Genomic DNA, 23,475 nt, shown 5'->3' with positions numbered 1-23,475 from the left:
GCCTCATTCTTCTGGGCGGAACCGGAGGAGCCCCTTTCGTCTGTCCAAGGAAACCCTGACCACTGTGTGGGTTCCTGCACCTCCGCAGAGCTCCAGGGGGCTGCACACAGGGACCAGCCCCCTGTGGTGGGGCAGAGGCAATGGCAGACCCACCGCCCGGCCAGGAGCCACCGCCCGGCTCCTCAGAGCTGGGGACACGTGCAGGGTCCACATGGTGCGGGGCCCAGAGTATCAGCGTCACCCAAGCCCGGGGAAGATATTCTACACAAAAACAGGTATCGCTTCGCTGTCCGGTAGGGTGGCCACCAGCCTCACTAGCAATGGGCCCAGTGCGACTGAGGAACTGAATTTATTTTATTTTAGTTAATTTACATTTCACAGAAGCAATATAAAATATTTTTCCATTAAACAGAACCTTATTTTTTGTTCCATTTCGTTTGAACTGTCAACACTTTAGCATCCGCAACATGATACGATGTAAGACACACATCTGATTGCAAAGACTTCGCATGACAGAAGAACGTCAACTATCTCTCACTGATATCAAAGAATGACTACACGTTACCAGTATGTTTTCTTGAAATAATGTTCCGGATATACTGGGTTCAATAAAAATCTCTTATTAAAACTAGCTTCATTTGTTTCCTTTCACTTTTTACTTTTACTTATTTTTTTATTTTGAGAGAGAGAGAAAGAGTGAGCGAGTGCACAAGCTTGAGCAGAGGAGGGGCAGAGAGACAGGGAGAGAGAGTCCCAAGCAGGCTCCACGCTCAGCGCAGAGCCTGCCACAGGGCTCGTTCGCTCGACCCTGGGATCATGACTTGAGCCGAAATCAAGAGTCGGACCCTCAACCGACTGAGCCACCGGGCACATCTTTTTTTACTTTTTAAAATGTGATGGGGCGCCTGGGTGGCTCAGTCGGTTGGGCGGCCGACTTCAGCTCAGGTCACGATCTCGCTGTCCGTGAGTTCGAGCCCCACGTCGGGCTCTGTGCTGACCGTGCAGAGCCTGGAGCCTGTTTCGGATTCTGTGTCTCCCTCTCTCTCTGACCCTCCCCCGTTCATGCTCTGTCTCTCTCTCTCTCAAAAATAAATAAACGTTAAAAAAAAAAAATAATTAAAAAAATAAATAAATAAATAAATAAATAAATAAAATGTGGCTACTGGAAAACTCAAATGATGTATGTGGCCCACATTATGTGTGTTTTAGACATCATTGCTCAAGAGTGTTGTCCAACGTGGGGGCCACTAGCCACTGAGTTAGTTAAATTTAACTGGACTTTAAACAAAAGTAAAATTCAGTTTCCTCAGTAGCAGTAGCCTCATTTCAAGTGCTTACTTGCCACATACGGCCAGCGGTACCTACTTGGACAGCCTGGAAACAGAATATTTCCACCACTGCAGGAGGTCTACAGAACAGCACTGTTCTGGAGCGAAGTAGAAAACAATTTCAGGGGCACCTGGGTGGCTCAGTCAGTTAAGTGTCCGACTTCAGCTCAGGTCATGATCTCACGGTTCGCGGTTCGTGGGTTCGAGCCCCGTGTCGGCCCTGTGCTGGCAGCTCAAAGCCTGGAGGCTGCTTCGGATTCCGTGTCTCCCTCTCTCTCTGCCCCTCCCCGGCTTGCTCTCTGTCTCTCTCAAAAATAAACAATAAAAGAATTAAAAGAAAACAATTTTACATACATTTTTAAGGCAAAACATAAGATTTCAAAAAGGTTTCACCCATCTAGGGATACCTCCAGATCCACAAGGGATGGGCTTGCACTGAGAACGGGTCCTGCATGTCGGCCGCTCTGTCCTTCCACCCAGGCTTCTGCACGTCACCCTGTTCTGCTACTTACAAGTTGACTCTCAGGAAACCAACTGCTAACTGACTCCTTCTCACTTGCTCACATGCTCAACAAGAATCCCTATGAAACTGCATTACAGGCTGGATGCGCTAAGCATCTTTCCTACGTCACATTAAACACAGAACTGTTGCAATTGAAATAAAAAAAAAAACGTCTGTCCTAAGTTGCCTCATGTTCCCCTTCCGCCCCTTCCCCAAAACACTGCTGAATGTCCCATCGAGGGACCGAATGCTATGGCTTTTACTGTATTGACGTCTGGGCGTGGTAGAAGCCGTGGTACCTGGCCTGTGGGTGGGTTGGGGGCGGCTCATTAGAGGTGACTCAAAGGCCATGGGTGTTCAGTGGGAAGAAGGGGCAGATGGCAAAGCCACCGGCTGGGAAAGAGCCCACAGACCAGGCAGCAGGCCAGACACACGTGGAGGGGAGTAGCTCTGGCGAGAATGCGAATGGGCAGAAGGGGTGGGTCTGGGGTGGACAGCACCCAGGAGAGCCAAAGAGGTCACCCAGTGACAGAGAAGATCAGGAATAGGGACTAGATTTAAGTGCAGGAGAAGCAGGAAAGAAGAGAACAGGAAGGCTGTGCAATAGGACCCAAAGGCCAGGGCCTGGGCAGGAGGCCCCGTAGAAGTAACAGAAGCCCTGGGAGAGCTCGGGACCTGGGTCAGAGCCCCGCGGGGCACACAGCACACAGCACCTAATGGTGCAGTGCTCCCGGCTCAGAGCCCCGAGCTGGGCTTTGCCTCTGCTGTGCACACTGCTCATTTAATGGAAGGCAGCAAAATGCAGCACGGGGACCAGGTACTGTGTGGGTATCAAAACAGCCCCTTGGGGAGCCTGGGTGGCCCAGTAGGTTAAGCATCTGACTCTTGATCTTGGCTCAGGTCACGATCTCACAGTTCATGAGATCAAGCCCTGAGTTAGGCTCCGAGTTGACAGAGTGGAGCCTGCTTGGGATTCTCTCCCTCTCTCCCTCTCTCTCTCTCTGCCTCTCCCCCCGTACTCGTTCTCTCTCTCAAAATAAATTTTAAAAACTTAAAAAAAAAAAAACTCATTCTGTGATACTCCCAGCCTCAGTTTCCCCACCAGGAATGAGGACACCAGCTCTACATGCATCCAGAGTCTTGTGAGAATCAAATACTGGGCTCCACCTGGAAGGCCCTTTCCACCACCTTCTTGCCTGACCTACTCTTCTCATCCTTCAGGTCTCAATTTAGATGTCACCACTTCCAGGAAGCCCTCCCAGCCTTCCCCCTCCTTTCCCATGCCCTCCAAGGCCAGGTTCTCTATGTTGCCAAAGTCCCCCAGGCTTCTCCTCCCACTCATCACCTTGGACCGTAGCTATTAGCTTAGCTGTCCCTTTCCCTGACCGTGGCCTCACTGAGGGCAGAGCCCAGGTCTTCTTTAGGGCTGTGCTCCCCAAACCAAGGACGAGCCTGACATGGAGATGCTATTTGCCAGCTGAATGGATGGATGAATGAAAATGAATGTATGTCGTGTTGAGCCTGAAGCTCTGCGTGATGTCCAGAGGCAGGTCCTGGCAGAGAATCCCAAGTAGTGGGGGAACTCAGGACAGTAGGGAGAGCTACAGAAGGAATCTGATAGAGCCACTGTGTCCTTAGCATCCCCCACTCCAGGCTGGGGCTTCCTGGGGACCCTGACAAGGGGGGCTTCCTCAGGGGATTACTTCCAAGATGAGGCAGGGACCCACGAGCAAGGCCAAGAAGGACTCAATCTTGGACTCCTCAGATCTCTAAGGGGCCAATCTTGGACAAGGGAGCAGAGGTGGTCGTGGGCCTCAGGAACGGAGCCAGGGCAGGTGGCTGAAAGCTTCAGGGAAGATGACTCTGGCTCACCGTGCAGAATGGTCTTCTAGGAGCCAAGCGGCAAAGGGGAAAGGGGCTGTTTGGGGAAGAGTGAGCCCTTGCCACTGGCTGGTCATTCAGGGACTCAGTGGGGAGGTGGGGTGGACCAGACAACCCCTCAGGTCCCTTCTAGCCTGGGAGTACAGGACAGCAGGACAGCCTGGCCATCCCAGAGTTTGGGAACGCAACCTGGGGAGAGCTGCCCTCGTCCCCCGGGGCATCACCTCCATCAGGCCCTGACCACCGGGGAGTTCTTCAGCCCTGCCAAGGGCTTTGACTGAGCCTTCACAGAAGAGATGGGGCCACCAAAGGAGGTGCTCTGGAGGATGGTGACTGGCCTGCCAGTGAAAGCAAAAAGGGTCCTAAAATGCATTTGGGAAACGCTGGGTTCAGTAAGTCAAACCAGTTCCTTTGCTGCAAGACTCCCCAGAGCTCAGGTGTCATGATGTGCCTTGTGAAGCTTCACACCAGGGAGGCCGAACGCAGCATTTCCCAAACTTCCATTTTTCGTGGGACAATCTGTGACATCTCACTTAAACTAGTGATCTGCTGAGCGGTGAACAGGTGGGGAGGCGTTGGTAGAAAGGAAGAGCCCTTGGCCAGAAGGCATGAGGCAGAGTTTCAGCCACTCCTCTGCTAGAAACCCACCATCGGAGCCTGGGCAAGTTTCCCTCCTCTGGGCCTCAGTCTCCCTATGTCCCAAATGTGCCAGCTACCTGGTGTGAGTGCTCTGGAAAGCAAAAGCCCTATTAAGGGTGACAAACTGTTGCTGGAGAAAATGGTAGGTTAGACCAAAGGTAATGGGGTTCCATTCCTCCAAGACTAAGGCAGGAGGGAAGCGGCGGTCTCCCCCGCAGGCTTGACTCAGGGAGGATGACAGGGGATTCTGAATGCTGAGGGGAGGAAGCAGAGGCCATGGCCTGGGAGCAGGAGGAGGTGGCGGCGGCGGCTGGGGGCAGCGGCTAGAGCATTGAGAGAAGGCCTCAAGTTCTCAGATGACGGTGGAGGGCTGGGGGGTGGAAGGTCTTGGGGACTGGAGCAGTTGTGGGCAGGGGACTGGAAGGGGTGGAGGTGAGGACGTGCTTTGGCGTTGCAGACGGTGGAGACCCGGGCGTGGGGGCTGGAGGTGGGTCCCAGCCGTGTCCTGCCTAGACAAAAGACTTCAGCCCAACCTGCTGGTGCCCACCCACGCTCCTCCGGAAGCTAGTTCCCGCCCAGCTCTGGGTACAGTGCCATCCGCTCAGGACCCCTGGCGTGGCCCCCAGCCCTGCCTGGCCGGTCCTCGGAGGCGGCCTCCCGGGCGCCCTCACCTCCACCAGCGGGTAGGCGATCTCGTTGTAGATCTGCTCGGTGAAGTGGTCCATGTGGTAGGCGCCGTCGAAGGTGAACTGCTTGGGGGGCTCGTCGGCAGCGCCCGGGTTCTGGATGAAGCACTGGCCGCGCGCGGAGTCCACCGTCACCACGGGCTGGCAGTTCAGCTCCCGCTCCCGCTGATTCATGGGGCGGCAGCGCACCACCACCTTCACCGACTCCGAGGCCATGGCGCCGCGGCTGGAGGCCCCCCGGCGCGGCGCGACGTGAGCCGCACGGCTGGGACGCTCGACGGCCCGGGCCGGGGGGCGGGGCCAGCGCCGGTCGCGGGGGGCGGGGCCTTGCGGCAGGGGCGGGGCCGCGGCGGGGGGCCGGGACTCCTCGAGGGGCACCCTGGGAGAAGGAGAGGGGCGGTGCGGGGGTCGCAGGACCGGAGCCGGGCCGCCGCCTCCTCCCGCGCCAGGGTTCGTCCGTCCCTGAGGCCCGGCCCGGGGAGAGGGAAGTGGGGGATCCGCGCTGCAGGCGCCGCCACAGGACCTGAGCCCCGGAACCGCCCCGGCCGCCCGCTGGCACGCGCTCCGCCGCGGCTTTCGCGGTTGCCGGGCAACACCCGTGGCGTCACAGCCGCGGGCTCCCGGGGCGTCCCCGCGTTCGCGGCGCCTCGTTGCAGGAGCATCTCCTAGCTGCAGGCGGGTCCAGGCGGCCCGCTTTGCTGGAGCGTCTGCCCGCTTCTTACCAGGGCTTCAAGTCCGCTCTCTCCTCTGATCCCCACCGCCCAGTTCAGAGAGGTTAAGCAACTTGTCCGAGGTTGCCCAGCTAGGGCAAGGAGGCCAGGCTTGACTCCGCCTCGAGAGAGATACAGGAGGCGGGGCCTTATGCGGGGACTAGAGACCTACCGAGAAAGGGGACAAGGACCTTGCGGTCTTCTATCCACATCCCTCTACTGACTCAGGAGAGGGCCGCCCAAAGCCTGTTACGGCCTCCGACAGAGCAAAGCTTCCTTCTAATGCTGCCCTAGTTTTTTCTAAGACCCAGCTTAAAAACACAAAAAAAGGGGCGCCTGGGTGTCTCAGGCTCTGGTCATGCTCTGGTCATGATCTCAGGGTTGGTGAATTCGAGCCCGGCGTCAGGCTCTGTGCTGACAGCTCAGAGCCTGGAGCCTGCTTCGCATTCTGTGTCTCCCTCTCTCTCTGCCCCTAACCCACTCGCACTCTCTCAAAAATAAGCATAAAAAAATATTTTTAAAAACACACAAAACAAAACCATTTTTGAGAGACAAAATCTTTTGGCTGGAGAGGGTGCCAGGACCATATCCGCTGGCTCTGTACAAGTCCCTCCAGCCAGAATAACGGGCTGTCATTTTTCTGTGGGATGTACCCACTGAAGGTTTTAACTGGAGACACGATTTGAATAAAGCTACCTACCCTATCCCTTCAGGACACCCTGAGCCCCTCCCCCCGCCCCACCCCCACCCCCGCCGGGGAGGACAAGATCTCCCTCTGGTTCACCATTCAGCACCAGCTGAAGGTATGGTTGGCAAACCAAGACAGGCAAACTGGACAGAGACCTTGCCTTTCAAAGGAAAAGTCTGTACTAGACAATCCGAAGAAATGCATTTTATTTGTTTCAAGTCCACACAGTAAGGAGAGCTGGCTACCCAGGTGGTGCTGGTTGGAACAAAGAGAAAGCTGACTTATGATTTAAGACACTGAAGCGTCTGCGCACATGGGTCAAGAAACTTGCTGTTTATACCACGTGATGAATGCTGTGCAAGGGAATGTTAAAGTGCTTTGAGAACATTCCTGATACCTTGTCCACATGGATGATTTGTGCAACAAAACCCATCTCTTGTAGAGCTAAGCTTGGTCCTAAGCCTGGGCCAGTCACCAGGTCTTCTTAAACATGTGCCTCTGGTGCTGCAAGCCTGAACACCCTATCAGCAAACCCCTTTTCTTGCCAGTGAAATGTGAGACCACGCCTCCCACTAGAGACCAGGGGACCGTGGGTTCCGGTGGCAGTCCCTGGTGGAAATGGCTGTATGATGAGCCCCACTCACATTCAGTATAAAATCAGTGCTGTGGTGCCAGTGAAAAGAACCCCCAAAGGACAGCTTCCTCCTATCCCTTTTATCCCTTTTGACAAGACCACTTCCTGGGCAGGAGATTGTAAGCTGGGAACACCAGGCCTGACTTTCCGAGGGTCCTCCCTTTTTTCTCTTCCGTCAGGGCCGCCCTCTCCCTTCCAGGAGTCAGAAATCTGTCGTTTTCAAGGCACTGAACAGTCACATCCCACTCCCAGATGGGGGAGGGCAGCCCCCACATTCGTGACTAAGCCTCTGCCTCAGGAATAGAGAAGTTCATACGAAGTAAACTTGCTCCCTAAATAATTTGGTATTCATGTCTGTCCGTCAAGCTTGCCTCTAAAGGGGGGCGGGGGGCACCTGGATCTGTCAGTCACTTCAGGGCTATTGCCTTAGAGCAGAATCGTTTCTCTGTACTCCCACTCCCTGCTGAGGCCAACGCCCACCACCACCCCCCCCCCCCCCCCGGCAGGGTCCACATCAGTTCTACCTTTGGATGGCTGTACTGTGACCCAGCCCCAGGGGGCTTGGGCTGGTGAGGTAGCCCCTGACAACCAGAGCCAGCCAGCGCCACGTTATGGGAAGTGGACCAAAACCAGGTGGCTTCCCAGGCAGCCGCTAGACCCAGAATGGCCTGCAGAATAAGTTGAATAGAGCCCCGGTCACCCCAGTACTCCTGCGGCTCACTGCTGGCCCCTGCCAGTCAAACGGACAAAGGAAACGAGCCAGCGTGTGCGGTGTGTGTGCGGTGTGTGTGTGTGCACGCGCGCGTCTTGGTGGTTCTTGGGGTTGTTGGGGAGGGGTGAGACGGGGCATCCCTCCACAGAAGGCAGGAATCACAATCCTGTGGTTTTGAGTGGAGACCAACCAGCCTTTCTAAGCAACACAGAGGTTCTTTGCCCTGTCTGCTGGTTCACATCCCTTCTGCACACAGGTGTCCGCCTGGGCTTGGGGGGCAAGGCTCTTCGTCCATTCTGCCATCCTATGCCCCCTTAACCCTCATTTCTCAACACTCAAGGGAGACTGCCTTAATCTCAAATGATGTCAGAAACAGGCATGCTCTCTCTGTCAGCCTGGGTGTAGCTCAGCCCAGACGCCATGCCCACTAGCTCCTCCGAGTCCTGTTTCCCTCATGGACAGAGTGGCTTGCCCCCAGGTCTTTGCCCACAGTGAGGACTCGCTCCTGCCTCCCCAGACACCTCTCCCTTACATGGCTGGCAACCTCAGTCAGGTGCCCTTGGGAGACTCCCAGTCAGGGCCACAAGGCCTGGCCGCCTTAGGAGGCCATGTCCCTGGTGAGCACACCTTCCTGCCCACCTCAGAAGGCTCCCCTCCGAGGAGTAAGGTGAAGCCTAGAGACAAGCATCCATAGTCACCTAGCAAGTTAACAGAAGCCTGGAGCTCCACCTGCCCCTCCTGCAGTCTCAGCGGTCACGTCCTACGAGAAGCCATGGGCAATCCCCAGTGCCAGGGCTCCCCACCCCCACCACAGGCAGTGAAGTGACGGAAGACTGGTCCAAGGGGCAGAGTGACTGGATGGAACTGGTGACCAGCGGGGTGGCAGAGGGCAGGGCGGCCCGCTGAGGCCCAGGAGCCAGGGTGAGGCAGGGCCAGTGGGCATAGGGCCCAGCCTCCTAGCCCAGGCCCTGCAGCTCTGCCTCGGACTTGGCATGGCCAAGGGGCCGCAGTGTCCGGGGGGGTCTGCCCTCGGACCCCCAGTCCTGCTCCTCATAGCCAGGATTCAGGCGGCCCATGTTGAGGGAGCAGAAGAAGCTTCGCCCCGTCCCAGCATGGTGTTCCACCAGGGCCTCCAGGTTGGCGAACTCGGCAGGCAGGTGCTAAGGAGGAAAAGGCCGAAGCTCCAGCTCCCTGTCTCCCCATGGCTCCGCTCTGGACACCAACCACCCCTTCACAGGGGATCCTGCCCCACTCCAGAAGGGAGGAAATTCAAGCCCAGAGAGGTCACTGTCCCGCTCACGGCAGAGCCAGACACCGTCTCCTCTCTTTCTCTCTTGCCAGCCTGGACAGGACTGAGCCATCCAGCTGGTGATAAGGGCATACACCCAGTCCCTGGAAACCTGTGGTCAGGTCAAGACTCCAGACCTAGAAGCCCAGGGGCTGGGTGAGCTTAGACTAGCCCCTGCCCTCTCTGAATCAGTTTCCAGCTCTGCTAAAAAAAAAAAAAATGGGCTAGGTTGTGTGGGAAAGCCACTTTTAAAAGCCAGCATCCCTATAGGAATGGGAGACATGACCGGGCCCAAGCCTCTACACTGGAGGTCTCTTCCAAAAGGCTACTCCGGAGAGAGGGGCCTGAGGGCGGGGCGGTAGAGAGAGGTGGGGCCAAGCGGGGCCTGAGGGCGGGGCCAGCAGGGCAAGATGGAGAGTTAAATAAGGGGTGTGGCCAGAGAGAGCCAATGGGGCACCGTGATGAGGCGAGGGGGCTTCGCGGCTAGAAAGGGTGGGGCCTGAGGGCCGGGACGGGGCCGAGCAGGCTGCCCCACACTCACCTCCACGCAGTAGCGGCCCAGGTGGTTCCGGAAGACCTGGTGGGGCACCACGCCGCATTGTGTCCGCACTGACAGGCACCACTGGCCACTGGCGCCCGGCTCAGGCCACAGCAGGAAGGCCCCAAGGACGTCTCTCCGCAACAGGGCCAGGGCACTGGGCCTGGGAGGGCAGGAGGGAGAGGCTGAAGACGGGAGCCCCGGCCTCAGGTCGCTCCCCGGGGCAATGGCGTAACTGGAAACCATGCTTGACCCAGAGTAGTGGGCCCTCCACAAAAGGAAGCTTTTAGACTCCCATCCTAAGAGGCTTCTGAGGGGTCCCTAGCTGCTGACCGCTTCAAGGCCCAACCGGGAGAGTTTTGAAGAGCTGATGTTTAGGAAGCCGCTGCCCTGTGACAGGCCAGGTGCTGACAGCTTGACCTGAGTTATCCCATCTGATCCTCTCCACAGACCTGTGATGAAGGTCCTCTTACTATTCCCACTTTACATTTGAGACACTTGAGGCCCAGTAGGGTGAAGTCCTTGGCCTGAGGCCACCAAGGTCAGGATGGCTCTGCCCTTGTACAGAAATGTGCACATGTCAGGGCCCTGAGGGAGCCCACAATCCATTCCTCTGCCCACCCCAGGGGCTGGGCATCCGGCCAGGCCAGGCCCCTCCTACCTGGAGATGCCAGCAAAGGCCCAGATGTTCTCCGTCAGACTGCCCTCACTCTCCACCAGGCACGAGGGACCACCAGGCCCCCGGGGCCACGCTTCCCACGCAGCAGGGACTATGGAGACCAGCCGGGGTCAGAGGAAGAGGCCCAGCCCACAACAGACCCCACACCCCCACGCTCGTCTCCTCACCAAGACTCCCCCAGCAAAGACACATCCGCACAAGGCACACCCCACTCACACCCACTCACCAGCTGAAGCACACCCACAGCTGTACCATCACCTATGCAAGCCCCCCAAGCATGCAGACCGACATGCAAACTCCCGTGGACACGCACATAACCACACACAGGCCCAGCCTCTCTGATTCACAAGGGCACACTCAGGCCTGCGCCCCTGCTACCTTGGGGCAGGCGAGCTCTTTGCAACTCACAGGCCTCCCGAGCTGACAGCTGCAGCTGAGTCTCGTAGGTGCAGCCTCGGTAAGCCCCGGAGCGGATCACCTTGCTGCGAATGGCCTTCTTGCGCACCAGTGTGGGTGAGCAGTAGGGATTCCCCAGGCGGGCATGGCGGGTGCCCCCACGGCCTTCTGACTCTGGCAGCTCCTTCTAGGGCACCAAGAGGGGCCGACAACGGGCAGGCAGACTCAGGCCCAGCCACGTCAGGTCAGGCAAAGCCCCCTCCCACTCAAGTCCAGCACTCCCCTCCTATGACCCCCTAACCCTCGCCCAGGTCCCCTGTCCACTGCCCGCTCCCTGGCTGGGGTGCCGCATACCCCACTGCCCACAGGCCCCTCTGCAGGAAGCCGCCGGAAGGAGACCAATGCATGAACGTTCTGTGAAAGCTGATCCCGGCTGAAGGGTTCCCGTACAAGGCCAGGGGGGCCCCCCGGGCTGGACAGTGGCTTCAGGGGCATGTCTCCTGCAGACGCCAGGCAGGGCTCAGGCTGTGCCCGCTCCTCAGGGTGCTGCAAGAGGTAAGCAAGCTGGAAGGAACGGCAGAGCAGCAGGTGCAGGATCTGGACCTAGGGAGGGGGAAGGGGTTGACTCAGTTGGGGCAGGTTTCCTGAGGAACCCCTTAGGCATCAGTGCAGGTAGCCCCTTGACTCGGGATCCTCTTCCGCATTCTTCCTGGGAAAACTCCTACTTATCCCCCAAAACTTCACCATGCAGTCCCCCCTACCACCCTCCTTTATTAACAAATACTGGGCATCTGTTTTGTTCCAGACATCATGCCTGGAGCTGGGAATACACAGGCTAAATGCACTCCTATCCCCTAGGTACACCCTGTGTCAGTACCCTCTTAGAGCAGTGGCTAAGAGCCCAGGCCCTCCAGTCACACAACCTGGGATCCAATCCTGGCTCTGTCATGTAGGGGCTGCTCTGTGACTCTAGGCAGAGCATGGCACTTCCGTGCCTCAGTCTCCTTATCTCCACTTCCCTGTGCTCCTTTAGTGAAATGGAGCACAGAAAGCCCCCAGCATGGGCCCACTGCTCTGGGGCCAGTACATTCTACCCACCACACACATTATCTAGCTCCAACATATTGGAACCGTGAGCTCCGGAAGATCAAGGGCAGTGTCTCAGCCACCTGTCATTCCAGCAGCCAGCACAGAGCTGGAGACACAGGGGTGATGGCAAATCATTGCTGGATGGAGCCAAGCCAGCCTCCGCTTGCCAAACACTTGGCTGTCAAGGCTCTGTGGTTCACGGCCATCACACTAGCTTTGACTTCCAGGATCTGTCCGCTCACCCTCTAGCTCCGAGGGGCCAAGCACTAGAGCGGTTCATGACCTGGACCCAGTTTCTGCTCTCACAGAATTCCCTTGTCTGTCATCAGGGACAGACCAATGCTACAGCGCAGCTCATGTCACAAGACCTCAGAAGGGAAGAGTGGTCTAGAGGACTCCAGGTGGGCTTCACAGATACAGGGACTAGCCTTGAAGGGCAAGTTGGAATTTGCCAGAAGGGGAAGGGAATTCCAGGCAGAGAGGACAGCATGAGCAAAGGCCTGGCAGTGTGACCATCCAATTTCTAAGCACATGTCCTGACACCCACTTCCAGGCCCCGGGAATGCTGAGGCCGCTAACTTGCTTTTGTGGCGTCCCCGGTGGGGCAGAGCCACAGAAGGAGCAGGTGTGACAAGGAGTGCCTGCCTGGAGGGGGCTCGGGCCAGCTTGACTAAGCCCTCCGAGGCCTCGGTCCCCTGGAGGCCCTGCTGACGCACAGCACACCCCCCAACCCCACCCTCAGTGATGGTTCCCCTGCCCCAGGCCCCAGATACCTCTCCGGGCTGGTTGCCTACAAAGAGGTGGCAGAAGAGCTTGCTGGGTGGGCTCTGGGGGTTTCGGGCCATGAAGGCAAACTGGCAGTCAGCTGGGCACCAGGTAGAGTAGAGCACGCGCCTCAGAGCATGAGCCATCAGGAGCACCTGCGAAGGAGGGGGCGGGACAGCCTCCATCAGTCCCACCACCCGTGGGCCCCACACACGTGCCGGCTGGCCTCCCGGGCCTGCTCTCCAGCTTAGGGTCCACCAGCTCCCGGGGGAGGAGCTCTTCTCTCCTCCCAGGCCTGCCCAAACCCTGCTTCAAAGGGGAACCCTCGTCCTTCACATGGCCACTGGGCTTGGCCCCTTACTCCCCACTGCCAACCTGCCGGTTGGGATCGTCACCCCCATGCTGTGGAACTGAGGGCCGAAGTATTCACGGTCTGCAGGGTCACGGAGGAAGGCAGTGGCAGCAGGCCCTGGGGTCGCACCCCTGGTCTCTGGAGTCAGGTGACCAAGGTTTGAATCCTGGCTCTGCCCCACTCTGTGTGCCGTGGGCAGGTAAGCACAGCCCTCTGAGCCCTTGTGACAATTGTTAAGGGGAGACAGTACCTCCCTCTGATGGGGTTGTGGGTGGGGGTCAGTGAGACCTCACGCACATGGCACAGGACCTGACCCCAGGGCCCCTGTGATGCACACGTCTGGGACACGATCTGCACCACAGTCTTAGGAGAGTGGCCCGGGGGTTGTGGGCTACACAGTCTGGCACGAGGTGAGCGTTCAACACATGCTGGCCTTGCACCGGGAGGAGGGTCAGCGACCAAGCAGGGGCTCCCAACTGGCCTCCAGTCTGAGTCTGGCCACAGCCCACCGGCCAACTCTGCACAGACTTACACAGAGGCCCGGGGACCTGCAAAAAGCTGGGGCTGACTGTCCTGACGCTCAGGCCAGGAGTTAATCCCCGGACATTCTGGAGAGCTTGCCAGAGGGCAGGGCCCTCAGAGACAGAATGTTCAAAGGCCCAGAGCAGGCTGGGGTGGTGGGGAGGCTCCAGGGGTGGCGCAGGGCCAGGCGCATTCTGAGGGAGTAGGACACTTGTCCCGTCCAGTCCTCACCTGCACCCACACGGGCTCCTACCTCACCCTCCCCGCTGTAGATCTTGAGGCCCTGAAGGCTGAATTTCAGGATGACAGCCCGGCGTCTGGGACAATCCTAGGCAGGAGAGAGTTGGATGGGCGCAGGCATTACCTCCCAGGCCCTGCCTTGTCCCGCCCAGCCTCAGCATCAGTCACCACAGGCTGGTCAGCCAACCCCTCCCCAGCTGCCAAGGGACTGAGGGATGCCTCAGGGATGCCAAGGGATGCCTCAAGAGCTGGGGAAGCGTGGATGGCTCCTGGCAGACCGCCCCCAGGAGGGCCATAGCTGGCCGTGTTATGACCATCCCCCACACGTCCCATCTATGGCTTCCACCCATGGGACACAGGTCACGACTGCCCAAGGGAAGGGGTCCCCGGGCATAAGGGACACGGCTATAGGAGCCTGGGTATGGCCCTCGCTGGGCCCGCTTCTCAGAATGGCTTTGGTGTCACCCCTCCCAGGGCCTCATTTGCTCCATCTGTGACTGGGGGGTTGGATCAGATGGTCTCGGGGCCATTCCAGCCTGACATTCCAAGGCTGTGATTCCCTGCCCGGGATGTGCCCTCCCCAGCTCCCTACCTTCAGTGCCCACAGCTGTTGTTGGACCAGCCACACGCTCTCCTGGGGGTCCAGGTCGTCCACAGGGAAGGAACCCACATACTGCTTGGGGGTGTGGTGAGGGCAGGAGGGAGGCAAGGCAGTTCCATGGCTCCTGATCCCCTCCTCCAAATCCCTCCCTCCTACCAACACACTCTCTGCTCTGTGGGGGAAGCGGTGGATAGTGACAGAGCACTGTGCTCGGGCCTAGTAGGCTCTCCCGCTTCCCAGCAGGTGGCTTTGCCCGAGCCGCTTTGCCCCTCTGAGGCCCCGTCTCCTCACCTGTGCACACACACACATTCTGGAGCCCGGGTCAGGGAGGGAAGACACAGAAATGGCTCCTCCCCGCTCCCCATGACCCGCCACTCAGTCACCATGCACCAGAGCGCACCCCGTGGGGGCGGCCCCACCCACCTGGGCGAACTTGGTGATGCACCTGGGCCGGTGAGGGGCTGGGCCGCAGTCAGAGGCTCTCCGGCCCCCTGCCCCGGCCTTCTGCATGGCCCCCAGGGTGCCCAGCTTCGAGCTCCACAGGGGAGGAGGCAGCAGAGGGCAGGGGAGAAGGGACGGTTCCCACGTTCCGGAGCCACGCTGCTCCCCTCAGAGGCCAGGGATCTCCTGCACCTCACAAATCCTTCCGGTGCACTTGCCGTGTGCCAGGCAGCATCCAGGGCACTGGGGACACAGGGAACACACAGCCCAGAACAAAATGACCGACTCCCTCCTGCCTCGGGGAGCCCACATTCTCGTGTGAAAGAAAGCGAACTCATCAATCAATAGGAGAAGGAATTTGCTAGGGGTGCCTGGGTGGCTCGGTGGCTCGCCCGTCTGACTCTTGGTTTCGGCCCAGGTCATAATGTCACAGTTTGTGGGTTCAAGCCCCAAGTCGAGCTCCGCACTGACCTCATGGAGCCTGCATGGGATTCTCTCTCTCTGTCCCTCTCTCTCTGCCCCTCACCCACTCATGCATGTGCCCACGCTCTGATAAACTTTAGAAGAGTTAAGAAAAAAAAAGATATGCTATATGCTAGACCATGATAAAGCAGAGAGGAGGCTATGATATGCAAGTTAGGGGTTGGCTGCAGCCAGGAAGGCCTCACAGAGGAGTGAGCTTTGGGAAAAGAGCCAAAGGTAGGGGTGTGGCAGGCCACACCCTGGGTCAAACACAGACATCTCTGTGCTCTGGGCCGGGCCTGCCCTGTCCAGGGTCCTGTAACCAGCCTGTACAAAGTGCCAGGAGCAGGTGGGGCACACTGGGAAGACACCACCTGAGAGGAGGGGTATGACAGCTGCCAGAACAGTCTGCAGAGTCACAGGATGGGCAGACCTTACCAGAAGAGTGGGCCAGAGCCAGGTCGGCATCGGCCTTGAATGTCACACCACAGGAATGTAGGCTGTGCCCCGAGCGCAGTGGGGAGCTATAGCAAGTTGCAAGGCAGGAGCTCTGTGATCTATGGGAGTGACCCATGAGCTGGATGGCCGGAGCTGCAGAGGCGGGGATGTGCTCCACAGGCCCTGGCCCATTCGGCCAGCCAGACTCCAGCCGCTGCCTGAAGCCCCCAGGGGGCCCTGTCCCCCAATCCAGCCCAGGTTTTGGTCTTTCCTGGGGCCCCTCTCCCAGAGCCACCAGTGGAGAGAAGGAAACCTCCCTTACTTAGACTGTCCTCAAGGACCAGGAGAATGCTCACTCCCCCGAGAGCTCATGACCATTGCTGGTACACAGTGAATGAGGAGTCAAGGCTTCTCGAGAAAGAATGGCTGACTGCCTCTGCATGGGTCCCCAATGACTCTCTCCCTTAGTTTTTGCTGGGGCCAACTCAGACCCTCCCACCTCCCTCCCCCATCCTGCCTGGCTCTGTCTCCCCAGACTACTTCTAATCACTGCACTTAGGATCAGAGAGACCTGTGTCCAGATGCTGTGTGAGTCTGGGCAAGCTGCCCCACCTCTCTGAGCCTCCATTTCCTCATCCCCAAACCTGGGATAATGTGAGGAGGCAAGACCTGAATGGAGGAGCAGGCACCCAGCATGATGCCATCTGGGCGGGGAGCGACACTGAACAGGTACAGAGAGGATGGGGGACCCCAAAGTCTGCTGTTCGGGAGGGAGCTTGGGAGGACAGAGAGGTCTGACCACTTCCAGTGCCCTCCTTACACTGAAGGACTAGAAGACCTCCCAGTCTAGGAGAGCAAGTCAGAAGGAGAGCAAAGATTCCTGAGAAAGCAGGTGGCATCAGGGCCCCGCCCGGCAGGAAATGGGCGTGTCCCACTTAGGCTCCACCCACCTTCAGACAGGTGCTTAGAAACTGACACTCCCAAGGCCAAGAGCCCAGGAACCGCACCTACCTCTGCCTGCCCAGACCTTCAGCCCCAGGCTCAGCGAGGGTGGGGGCAGCAGCAGCCTTCCAGTACATTCTGCGAGCAACCTACTACTTTACTTTCAGTGAGTCGCCAGCACCAGAAGAGCCAGAAATAAAGGCTGCGTGCTCCCCTTGATGCCTTCCTGGTTCCTCCCTCCTGTACTCTCTCCCCTCCTGCTTTTCTGGTCTCACACCCACTTTGTGATCCTGACCGTTCTTCACATCATGTCCATCACCTATCCTCCATTTGATGTTTAAATACAACAAAATTAGATGTGTAACTGGCACAAAAGCTATGTGGCCGCCATGCCAGGTATAAAGCTGGGGCTTCCAGTGACCTCGCCTTTTGCCCTCATTATCACATCATGGGCTGGGATGCCCTGGACCCGCAGGCAGTGGGAAACAGAGGAGGCAAAGGCCAAAAACCAAATGGGGCAAAAGGGAGACAAGAGGAGATAAAGGGCAGCCAGTGGAAGTGCGAATGGAGATGAGAGGACAAAATGAGAGACAAAGGAGGGATGGGAGCAGGGAGAGATCAGGAGCACATTTCCCACCCTTCCTGTGCTGACACAGCCCCTCAGACACTAAGGGTGTAAGACAGCCAAGAGCCACATGGGTCCGCAGGCACACTCACATTCGCTCTCACACATGCCGAGACAACTGTGTCTAGGGCTGCAAGCGGCCTCCTCCCTCCAGATCCAGAGCAGCAGCTTGCTTGGGGACACTCCACTGTCGGGATGGTGGAGGTGGGGGCGCCCCACCACCTACCATCTCTGGATCCTCCCCCCCCCCCCATTCCCCAGGAAACTGGAAGTTTGTCTCTTCCTCTCCCTCCCTCCCAAACCTCCCTCTCAGTGCATTTCAGCCCCAAGCCTGGAGTTGGGGGCTGCCCAAGGGACCAGTGAGGGTACCAGGCTCACCCCAACCCCAGGAAACAGACCTGCTTACTCATTCTGGGAACAAACACCCACTCATCGCTTTGGAACACAACTGTTTTTCCAAGGTTTTACACAGGAGACTGGTTGGGTCAGCACCTTTCTAGGGGGACACCTTTGGAATGAGGCTGGGGCTCTTCTCTTGCTCCTCTGAGGTTTTCCAGGTGGCCCTGCTTAGAGACAGGACACTGGATGGGTTGATCTGTGTCGAAGGGCAAGGACAGGGGCGCCTGGGTGGCTCAGTCGGTTAAGCGGCCGACTTTGGCTCAGGTCATGATCTCGCGGTCTGTGAGTTCGAGCCCCCACGTCGGGCTCTGTGCTGACTGCTCAGAGCCTGGAGCCTGTTTCAGATTCTGTGTCTCCCTCTCTCTCTGACCCTCCCCCGTTCATGCTCTGTCTCTCTCTGTCTCAAAAATAAATAAACGTTAAAAAAAAAAAATAAAAAAAAAAAAAAAAAAGAAGGGCAAGGACAGAAGCCCTCTACTGCACCGCATCACAGCTGAGTTGAGTCATGGCGGGGCCCACCTTTACAGCATCTTGGGAGACCGCTCAGCCTGGAGTCTGGGCTTAGCAAAGGGTAGTTCAGAGGGGTGAAGCCACTTGCCAAAGGTCACACAGCATAAGGTGGGGGGGGGGTTGGGAAGCAAGTCTGGGTCTCTGAGGGCTCTTCCCCTAGGCCACGGCACTGTCCTCAGACTCCCCTCCCCAGTAAGCAAGGTGTCCACATTCGAGTTTGGTGAGTCCCAGTCTATCCAGCTGCCCGGAGCACCTCAGGTGCTAGGGGCTGATCTTAATCAGCAAAGCGGCTGCGTTCTCTGTCTGACTGCCTCTCTGCCCAGATGGTCTGGGGCTGCCAGAGCCCCTCCGGTCACCTGCCTCACCTCCACTATCTTTGGCTCAGCTGCACAAAAGAGCCTCCCTGCCCCAGCACACTCCTCGTGCCACCCTCACCTACCCTTGGCCTCCGGGTGGGAGGGGACTGGACCAAGCAGCCAGAGGTCAAGATCAGCATCACAGAGTGTGAGGTCCAGGAGGCTGGTATGACCTTGGGCAAGCCACTTAACCTCCCAGCCTCCATTTCCTCAAATGTAAAGTGGGGATAATAAGAGCAGCTGTCTCCTGGGTTGTTTGTTCCTTCCGAAAATATTTCAAGCGCCAACTACCTGCCAGGAACAAAACAGTCCCTGTCCTGGGCGGGGGGGAGGGGGGGGGCACCCAAGCTGGGTGGGGGGTGGGGGGGAGGGTACTAGATAGCAACATTTCAGGGGACTTACGTGATCTGGAGAAAAACAGTAGGGTGGGGAGGATATGTGGTGTGGGTGTTCGGGGGGTGCTATTTCATACAGGGTGGTTGGGGACGGCCGCTCCAAGCAGACGACATTGAGCGGAAAGTGCTGTTTTCAGGATTAAGTGGGGCCGAAGGCACGCAGGGGGCCAGCGCCCGGGAGGCACAGAGCGCTGCCCAGCGCGGGTCATTCTTCCCGCTCTTACTGTCATTCCTGGGGACTGCGGCCAGGGCTTTGGGCTGACGGTACCCGGCCCGGGGCAGAGAAACTCCCCGGACCCACCGAGGGGCGAGCGAGGCAGGACGCCGGCGGAGGAACGGCGGGGGTGACGGCAGAGGTGACGGACGGTGACGGCGGAGGTGGCGGTGATGTGGGGCAGCGGCCGGGATGCTCCTCCCCAGCCGAGACCTCCTCCCCACCTCTGCGGCCGGGGACCGAACCCCGCTCCCGCCGACCCCTCCGGCCCCAGCCCCTGCCCGGCCCCCCTGCGCTCACTCACCGCGGCCTCCGCGTCTCGAGCGCCGTCGCCGCTGCTCCGCGCCGCACCCCCCGCGCGTCCTGCGCGTCTCCGCCTCCCGCCCCGCGGCGCCCCCCGCCCGCGCGCCCCCCACGTGGCCGCGGGAACTAGCACCCGAATCACCTGGCGGCGGCGCCCGGCGCTAACTCACCAATCGGCGCCCGCCGAGCGGCTCCGGTCGAGCGCGCCGCCCAATCAGCGGCCGCGAGGGGCCCTGGCACCGCCCCCGCCAGCTCTCGCCCCGGCGCCTCGGCGCTCCGCCTTAAAGGGCCTGAGGGGTCATCTCTGCCCACCGAGGGCGTCGCTACTCCGGCTGGGGACCCTCAGTGCCCAGGGCCTCGCCGGCCGTTCCCCTCTTTGAAGAGACCTCCCCTTTCTGCCCCCTAGCTAGCTCCTCCTTCTTCAAGCGGCGGCTCCAGCAGCTCCTCCTCCGGGAAGCCTTCCCAGACCACCAGGGACTCCCCTAACCCCTGGAGAGCCGTCGCAACTCTTGCTGGTCACCCCACTCCTCTTACTAGAGTGCAAGCGGCACTGATGAGAAGGGGCTTCCATCCCCAGTGCGCAGGACAGAGCCTGTTCCGTTCAGTGATTGCTGTCTCGGTGAGTGAGTGAACGCGCCGAGGACCCGGGCTCCGCCGAGGCAACCCAGCTAGCCGCACCCTTCCTCCCTCGCCCTCAGATGGTAGGGGGTATCGCGGATCCTCTTCCTCATCCTTTTCCCGCCGGGCCGGTTTCCTAGAAGGATCAGTTGAGTCTGCCCAGTTCAGCGTGAACCTTGGTCACTGTACGTGGGCCGTGACCCTGTCCTTCGGGTGAGCAAATCTAGCCAGAGTGTCAGCTAGAGCTTTGAACTGGAAAGCACTTTCGTTCCCGTCAGGCCAGGCACCTTGTAGGTGCCAAAAAATAAATTGCAAACCCAATTCAACCCGGCCTTCGGTGTAAGTGAGACGTGAGTTTCACCGCAGAGAGGAGACGCCAGACATTGCCTATGTGCTTACTCTTCAGAAAAAAGGGCACCGGGGCTCACGTCCAGTGGGAGAGCAAAGGCTGCACCCCAGGAAGGGACAGAGGCGGAGGAGGCAGAGAAACAAGGTCTGGGGCTGAGAGCCTCAGGTGAGTTCCAGGAGGAGGCTGGTTTGAGCCCCACCTCTGTTCTGGGCATTCCCTTGGTCTCCCCAGAACATCCGCGTGCCCTTCCAGAGGCAGCTTTGGGGCGTATTGGTTAGAGGCTTGGCCCCAACTTTGGGCACGTTGTCTTACCAGATGTGGGACCTTGGGCAAACACCTTAATCCCTGTAATCCTGGGTGCCTCATCTGCAAGTGTTACTAACGCCTGACGCATAGTGCCGTGAGGATTCCAGTGAGTTTCCTGGGCAAAGTGCTTGGCACAGTACCTGACCCACAGTAAGTGAAATGCTCAATAATTAATACCAGCTGGTGTTGGACAGAAGCTAAAGGGTTAATTCTTACTAGCTTTCTTAAAAAAAAAAAAAAAAAAGGCATGTAAATTTTAAATAGAGGACTTACCAATCAATTACCGGATTCGAAGTCCTACTTGGACTCTTCAGAGAAAACAACACAAGCCACAGTTGTCTTTAACTACTGGCTCTCACAAGTTTCTGATGCATACAATTACTTCTGAGGCATACGCTTTTTTAAAACAGTGACAGGAATTTGTTTCAGGGCAAAATGAAAAAAGACCAAGGAATTAAATTCAGATGGTGAAAAAAGTAAATCAGAAAGAGAATTCTGCTTTCTAAACCTTTATCGGGATAAGGGGACAGAGGGTCAAGGTCTCAGTGGCCGGCACTGTGCTAGGTCCCAGAGATACTGAGATTTACAACAAAACACCACAATCGGGAAAGATAATGTGTGAAATATGTATGTGACATTGGCTCCTGGCCACCAAAGATCCCTTTTTGATTGGTCTTCACCCTCAAGAATACAACGTTTCTTTCTTTCTTTTTTAATATATATTTTTTTAATGTTTTATTTTTGAGAGAGAGAGTGTGTGTGTGTGAACCGGAGAGGGGCAGAGAGAGAGAGAGAGAGGGAGACACAGAATCCCAAGCAGGCTCCAGGCTCTGAGCTGTCAGCACAGAGCCCGAGGTGGGGCTCAAACTCACCAACCGTGAACCGCAAGATCATGACCTGAGCAGAAGTCGGATGCTTAACTCACTGAGCTACCCAAGCGCCCCAGGAATACAATGTTTCAAAACCAAATGCCTTTGTCCATTTGAAGTTCATTCCTTCATCTCTATTTATGTATCAAAGTAATGTAACTGCTCACCTGAGCTATTCCCCCACGTTACCAAGTTCAGTTGATCTAATTCCACTAAAAGCACAGAAACTCTGAGCTTCTGCTATGCATGCCGCCTTACTAAAGGTCCGGGAGATGTAAAAGCTGCGGTTTGCATCAAAGGAAACAAATTTCGCTGGGTGTCGGCCATCTCCTGGGTAGGCTAACCTAGTTCCGTGCAGGATGACAGCATACAACGGTCATCACCGCGTCATCATCCGCCCCAGGTATCTCGTCCTGCACCGATGACAACACAGCTCCCGGGAGCCAACAGGGTAGAACTTCAGCCCCTGGGTTAGTGACTCACTTCTGCAGGAAGCCGAAAGGAGCTATTTCTATGAAGCAGAGGAAGAAATGACAAAAAAAAAAAAAAAAAAAAAAAAAAAAAAAAAAAAGAGGCAAGCTAGGGTGCTGAGTTTATGATCCCTGAACATGTTAGGGCACACATGGTTATTTCCTGATGAGTCAATGATAATTACTAAACTACAGCTGTGAGCTTGCTATCACAATCTCCCCTTTTTTCTCTAAACTTTCAGAATCTGGTACTGGGGTTGCCGGCTGATGAAGGTGAGCGGGAAGTAACATCACATCATTTCAGGTCTGATCGCCACGCCAGTGGGCTTGCAGCAGCCCTCAGAACACCTCCCCCTCCACATCTGGTTTTCACGGCGCAAGCTCCCATCCGTTTCCTCAGTTAGCACCTTCCCGCATTGACGGTTACTTTCAACCTTGAGCACCATTATTGCATTCCCTAAGGTATGTCCTAACGGCTGTCCCTGCAACCTACCCCCAAGATTGCACCCTCCCAAAGTGACTGGCCTAGAACACAAACGAAAACCAAACACAACGATGTGTTATGGGGCTGAACTGTTTCTCCTCCCTTAACCTCCCGTTATTGAAGCCCTAACCCGTAGTGCCTCAGAATGTGACTGTGACTGAGAGGGTCTGTAAAGAGGTAAATTAAAATGAGGTCATTAGGGTGAGCACTCATCCCGTATCAGCAGGGTCCTTTTAAGAAGAGGAAATTTAGGGGTGTCTGGTGGCTCAGTCAGTTAAACGTCCAACTCTTGATTTCAGCTCAGGTCATGAGCTCATTGTTCACGAGTTTGAGCCTCTGCACTGTCAATGCAGAGCCTGCTTGGGATTCTCTCTCTCCCTCTCTCTCTGCCTTTCCCCCCCACCTCACCTTTTAAATGTATTTTCGAGAGAGGGGAGGGGCAGAGAGAGAGGGGGAGACACAGTCCAAAGCAGGCTCCAGGGTGTGACCTGTCAGCACAGAGCCTGGTGCGGGGCTTGAACCCATGAACTGCGAGATCTTGACCTGAGCTGAAGTTGGATGCTCAACCAACTGAGCCACCCAGGTGCCCCTCCCCCTCCCTTTTTAAGCGTTCTTTCTGTCCCAAAATAAAGAAACTTTACATAAAAAAAGAAGAAGAGGAAATTTAGACAGACACAGAGCAAGGACAAGGTGAAGACATCAGACAGCCATCCATAAGCCAAGGAGAGAGAGGACAGGAACAGATCTTCCCTCGGCTCTCAGAAAGAACTAGCCCTGTTGACACCTCGATCTTGGACTTCTTTCTAGACTACAGAACTGGGAGACAAACTGCTGTCTAAGCAACCTGGTCTGGTCCGTGCTACTTTGTTAGAGCAGCCCAAGCGCACTTCGTACGGTGATTAAATTCAGAAAGTGGACCACGACCCTCCATGGCCAGACTCCTCTTCCCACGTCTTCTGGTTTGGCGAAGCGTGGAGGTTATAGGATCAGGGACATGTCACCTGCTTTTCTAGGTGGGAACCAGAAGGTTAAGCGACTTGTCTG

General features: G+C 57.2%; 2 protein-coding genes and 1 long non-coding RNA gene across 12 annotated transcripts in view; 1 reads left to right on the top strand and 2 right to left on the bottom strand.

The window, feature by feature from the left end:
• Nucleotides 1–5,597, bottom strand: part of KIF17 (kinesin family member 17) — a 48,207-nt gene extending 42,610 nt beyond the window's left edge. For 4 of the 8 annotated variants that reach the window (XM_078452280.2, XM_078452281.2, XM_078452283.2 and 1 more), the window contains exon 1: nucleotides 5,022–5,593. In XM_078452280.2, the coding sequence (XP_078308406.1) occupies nucleotides 5,022–5,252 (231 nt within the window). In that variant the 5' untranslated portion in view covers nucleotides 5,253–5,593. Of the gene's footprint in view, nucleotides 1–5,021 lie in introns of all 8 variants that reach the window. The other 4 variants (XM_078452282.2, XM_078452284.2, XR_013557695.2 and 1 more) reach the window with 3 other exon arrangements.
• Nucleotides 5,598–6,631: 1,034 nt separating this feature from the next.
• Nucleotides 6,632–19,981, bottom strand: SH2D5 (SH2 domain containing 5). 2 transcript variants are annotated; one of them, XM_060626669.3, is made up of 10 exons: nucleotides 19,870–19,981; nucleotides 14,674–14,934; nucleotides 14,242–14,322; nucleotides 13,663–13,737; nucleotides 12,544–12,690; nucleotides 11,036–11,284; nucleotides 10,694–10,868; nucleotides 10,268–10,376; nucleotides 9,610–9,769; nucleotides 6,632–8,940 (listed from the first exon to the last, which is right to left on the bottom strand). In XM_060626669.3, exons 2-10 carry the CDS (start codon nucleotides 14,758–14,760, stop codon nucleotides 8,737–8,739), a joined length of 1,287 nt encoding a protein of 428 aa, XP_060482652.1. In that variant the 5' UTR covers nucleotides 14,761–14,934; nucleotides 19,870–19,981; the 3' UTR covers nucleotides 6,632–8,736. The 2 variants fall into 2 exon arrangements, with proteins under 2 accessions (XP_060482652.1, XP_060482653.1); XM_060626670.3 differs by lacking the exon at nucleotides 19,870–19,981 and adding an exon at nucleotides 19,337–19,434.
• Nucleotides 11,148–16,870, top strand: LOC132673825 (uncharacterized). 2 transcript variants are annotated; one of them, XR_013557694.2, is made up of 4 exons: nucleotides 11,149–11,236; nucleotides 12,100–12,171; nucleotides 16,127–16,320; nucleotides 16,701–16,870. It is a non-coding gene; the product is annotated as an uncharacterized LOC132673825 (long non-coding RNA). The 2 variants fall into 2 exon arrangements; XR_009608218.2 differs by lacking the exon at nucleotides 12,100–12,171 and having other exon boundaries at nucleotides 11,148–11,236.
• Nucleotides 19,982–23,475: the final 3,494 nt, after the last annotated feature.

The sequence above is a fragment of the Panthera onca genome, chromosome C1 (assembly GCF_046562875.1).
Source record: "Panthera onca isolate mPanOnc1 chromosome C1, mPanOnc1 haplotype 2, whole genome shotgun sequence".
In the NCBI taxonomy this organism is placed as follows: Eukaryota; Metazoa; Chordata; class Mammalia; order Carnivora; family Felidae; genus Panthera; species Panthera onca.
The sequence above is the reverse complement of the archived record's forward strand: the minus strand, read 5'-3'. Positions and strand labels throughout refer to the sequence as shown.

Coding starts and splice junctions, on each gene's coding strand:
- SH2D5 (XM_060626669.3), bottom strand. CDS start 14,760: ATGCAGAAGGCCGGGGCAGGGGGCCGGAGAGCCTCTGACTGCGGCCCA. Junction 11,285..12,543: donor TAGGCAACCAGCCCGGAGAG/GTATCTGGGGCC, acceptor CCCCCTCCCTAG/GTCCAGATCCTGCACCTGCT. Junction 8,941..9,609: donor TGGGCCGCTACTGCGTGGAG/GTGAGTGTGGGG, acceptor TTTCCTCCTTAG/CACCTGCCTGCCGAGTTCGC.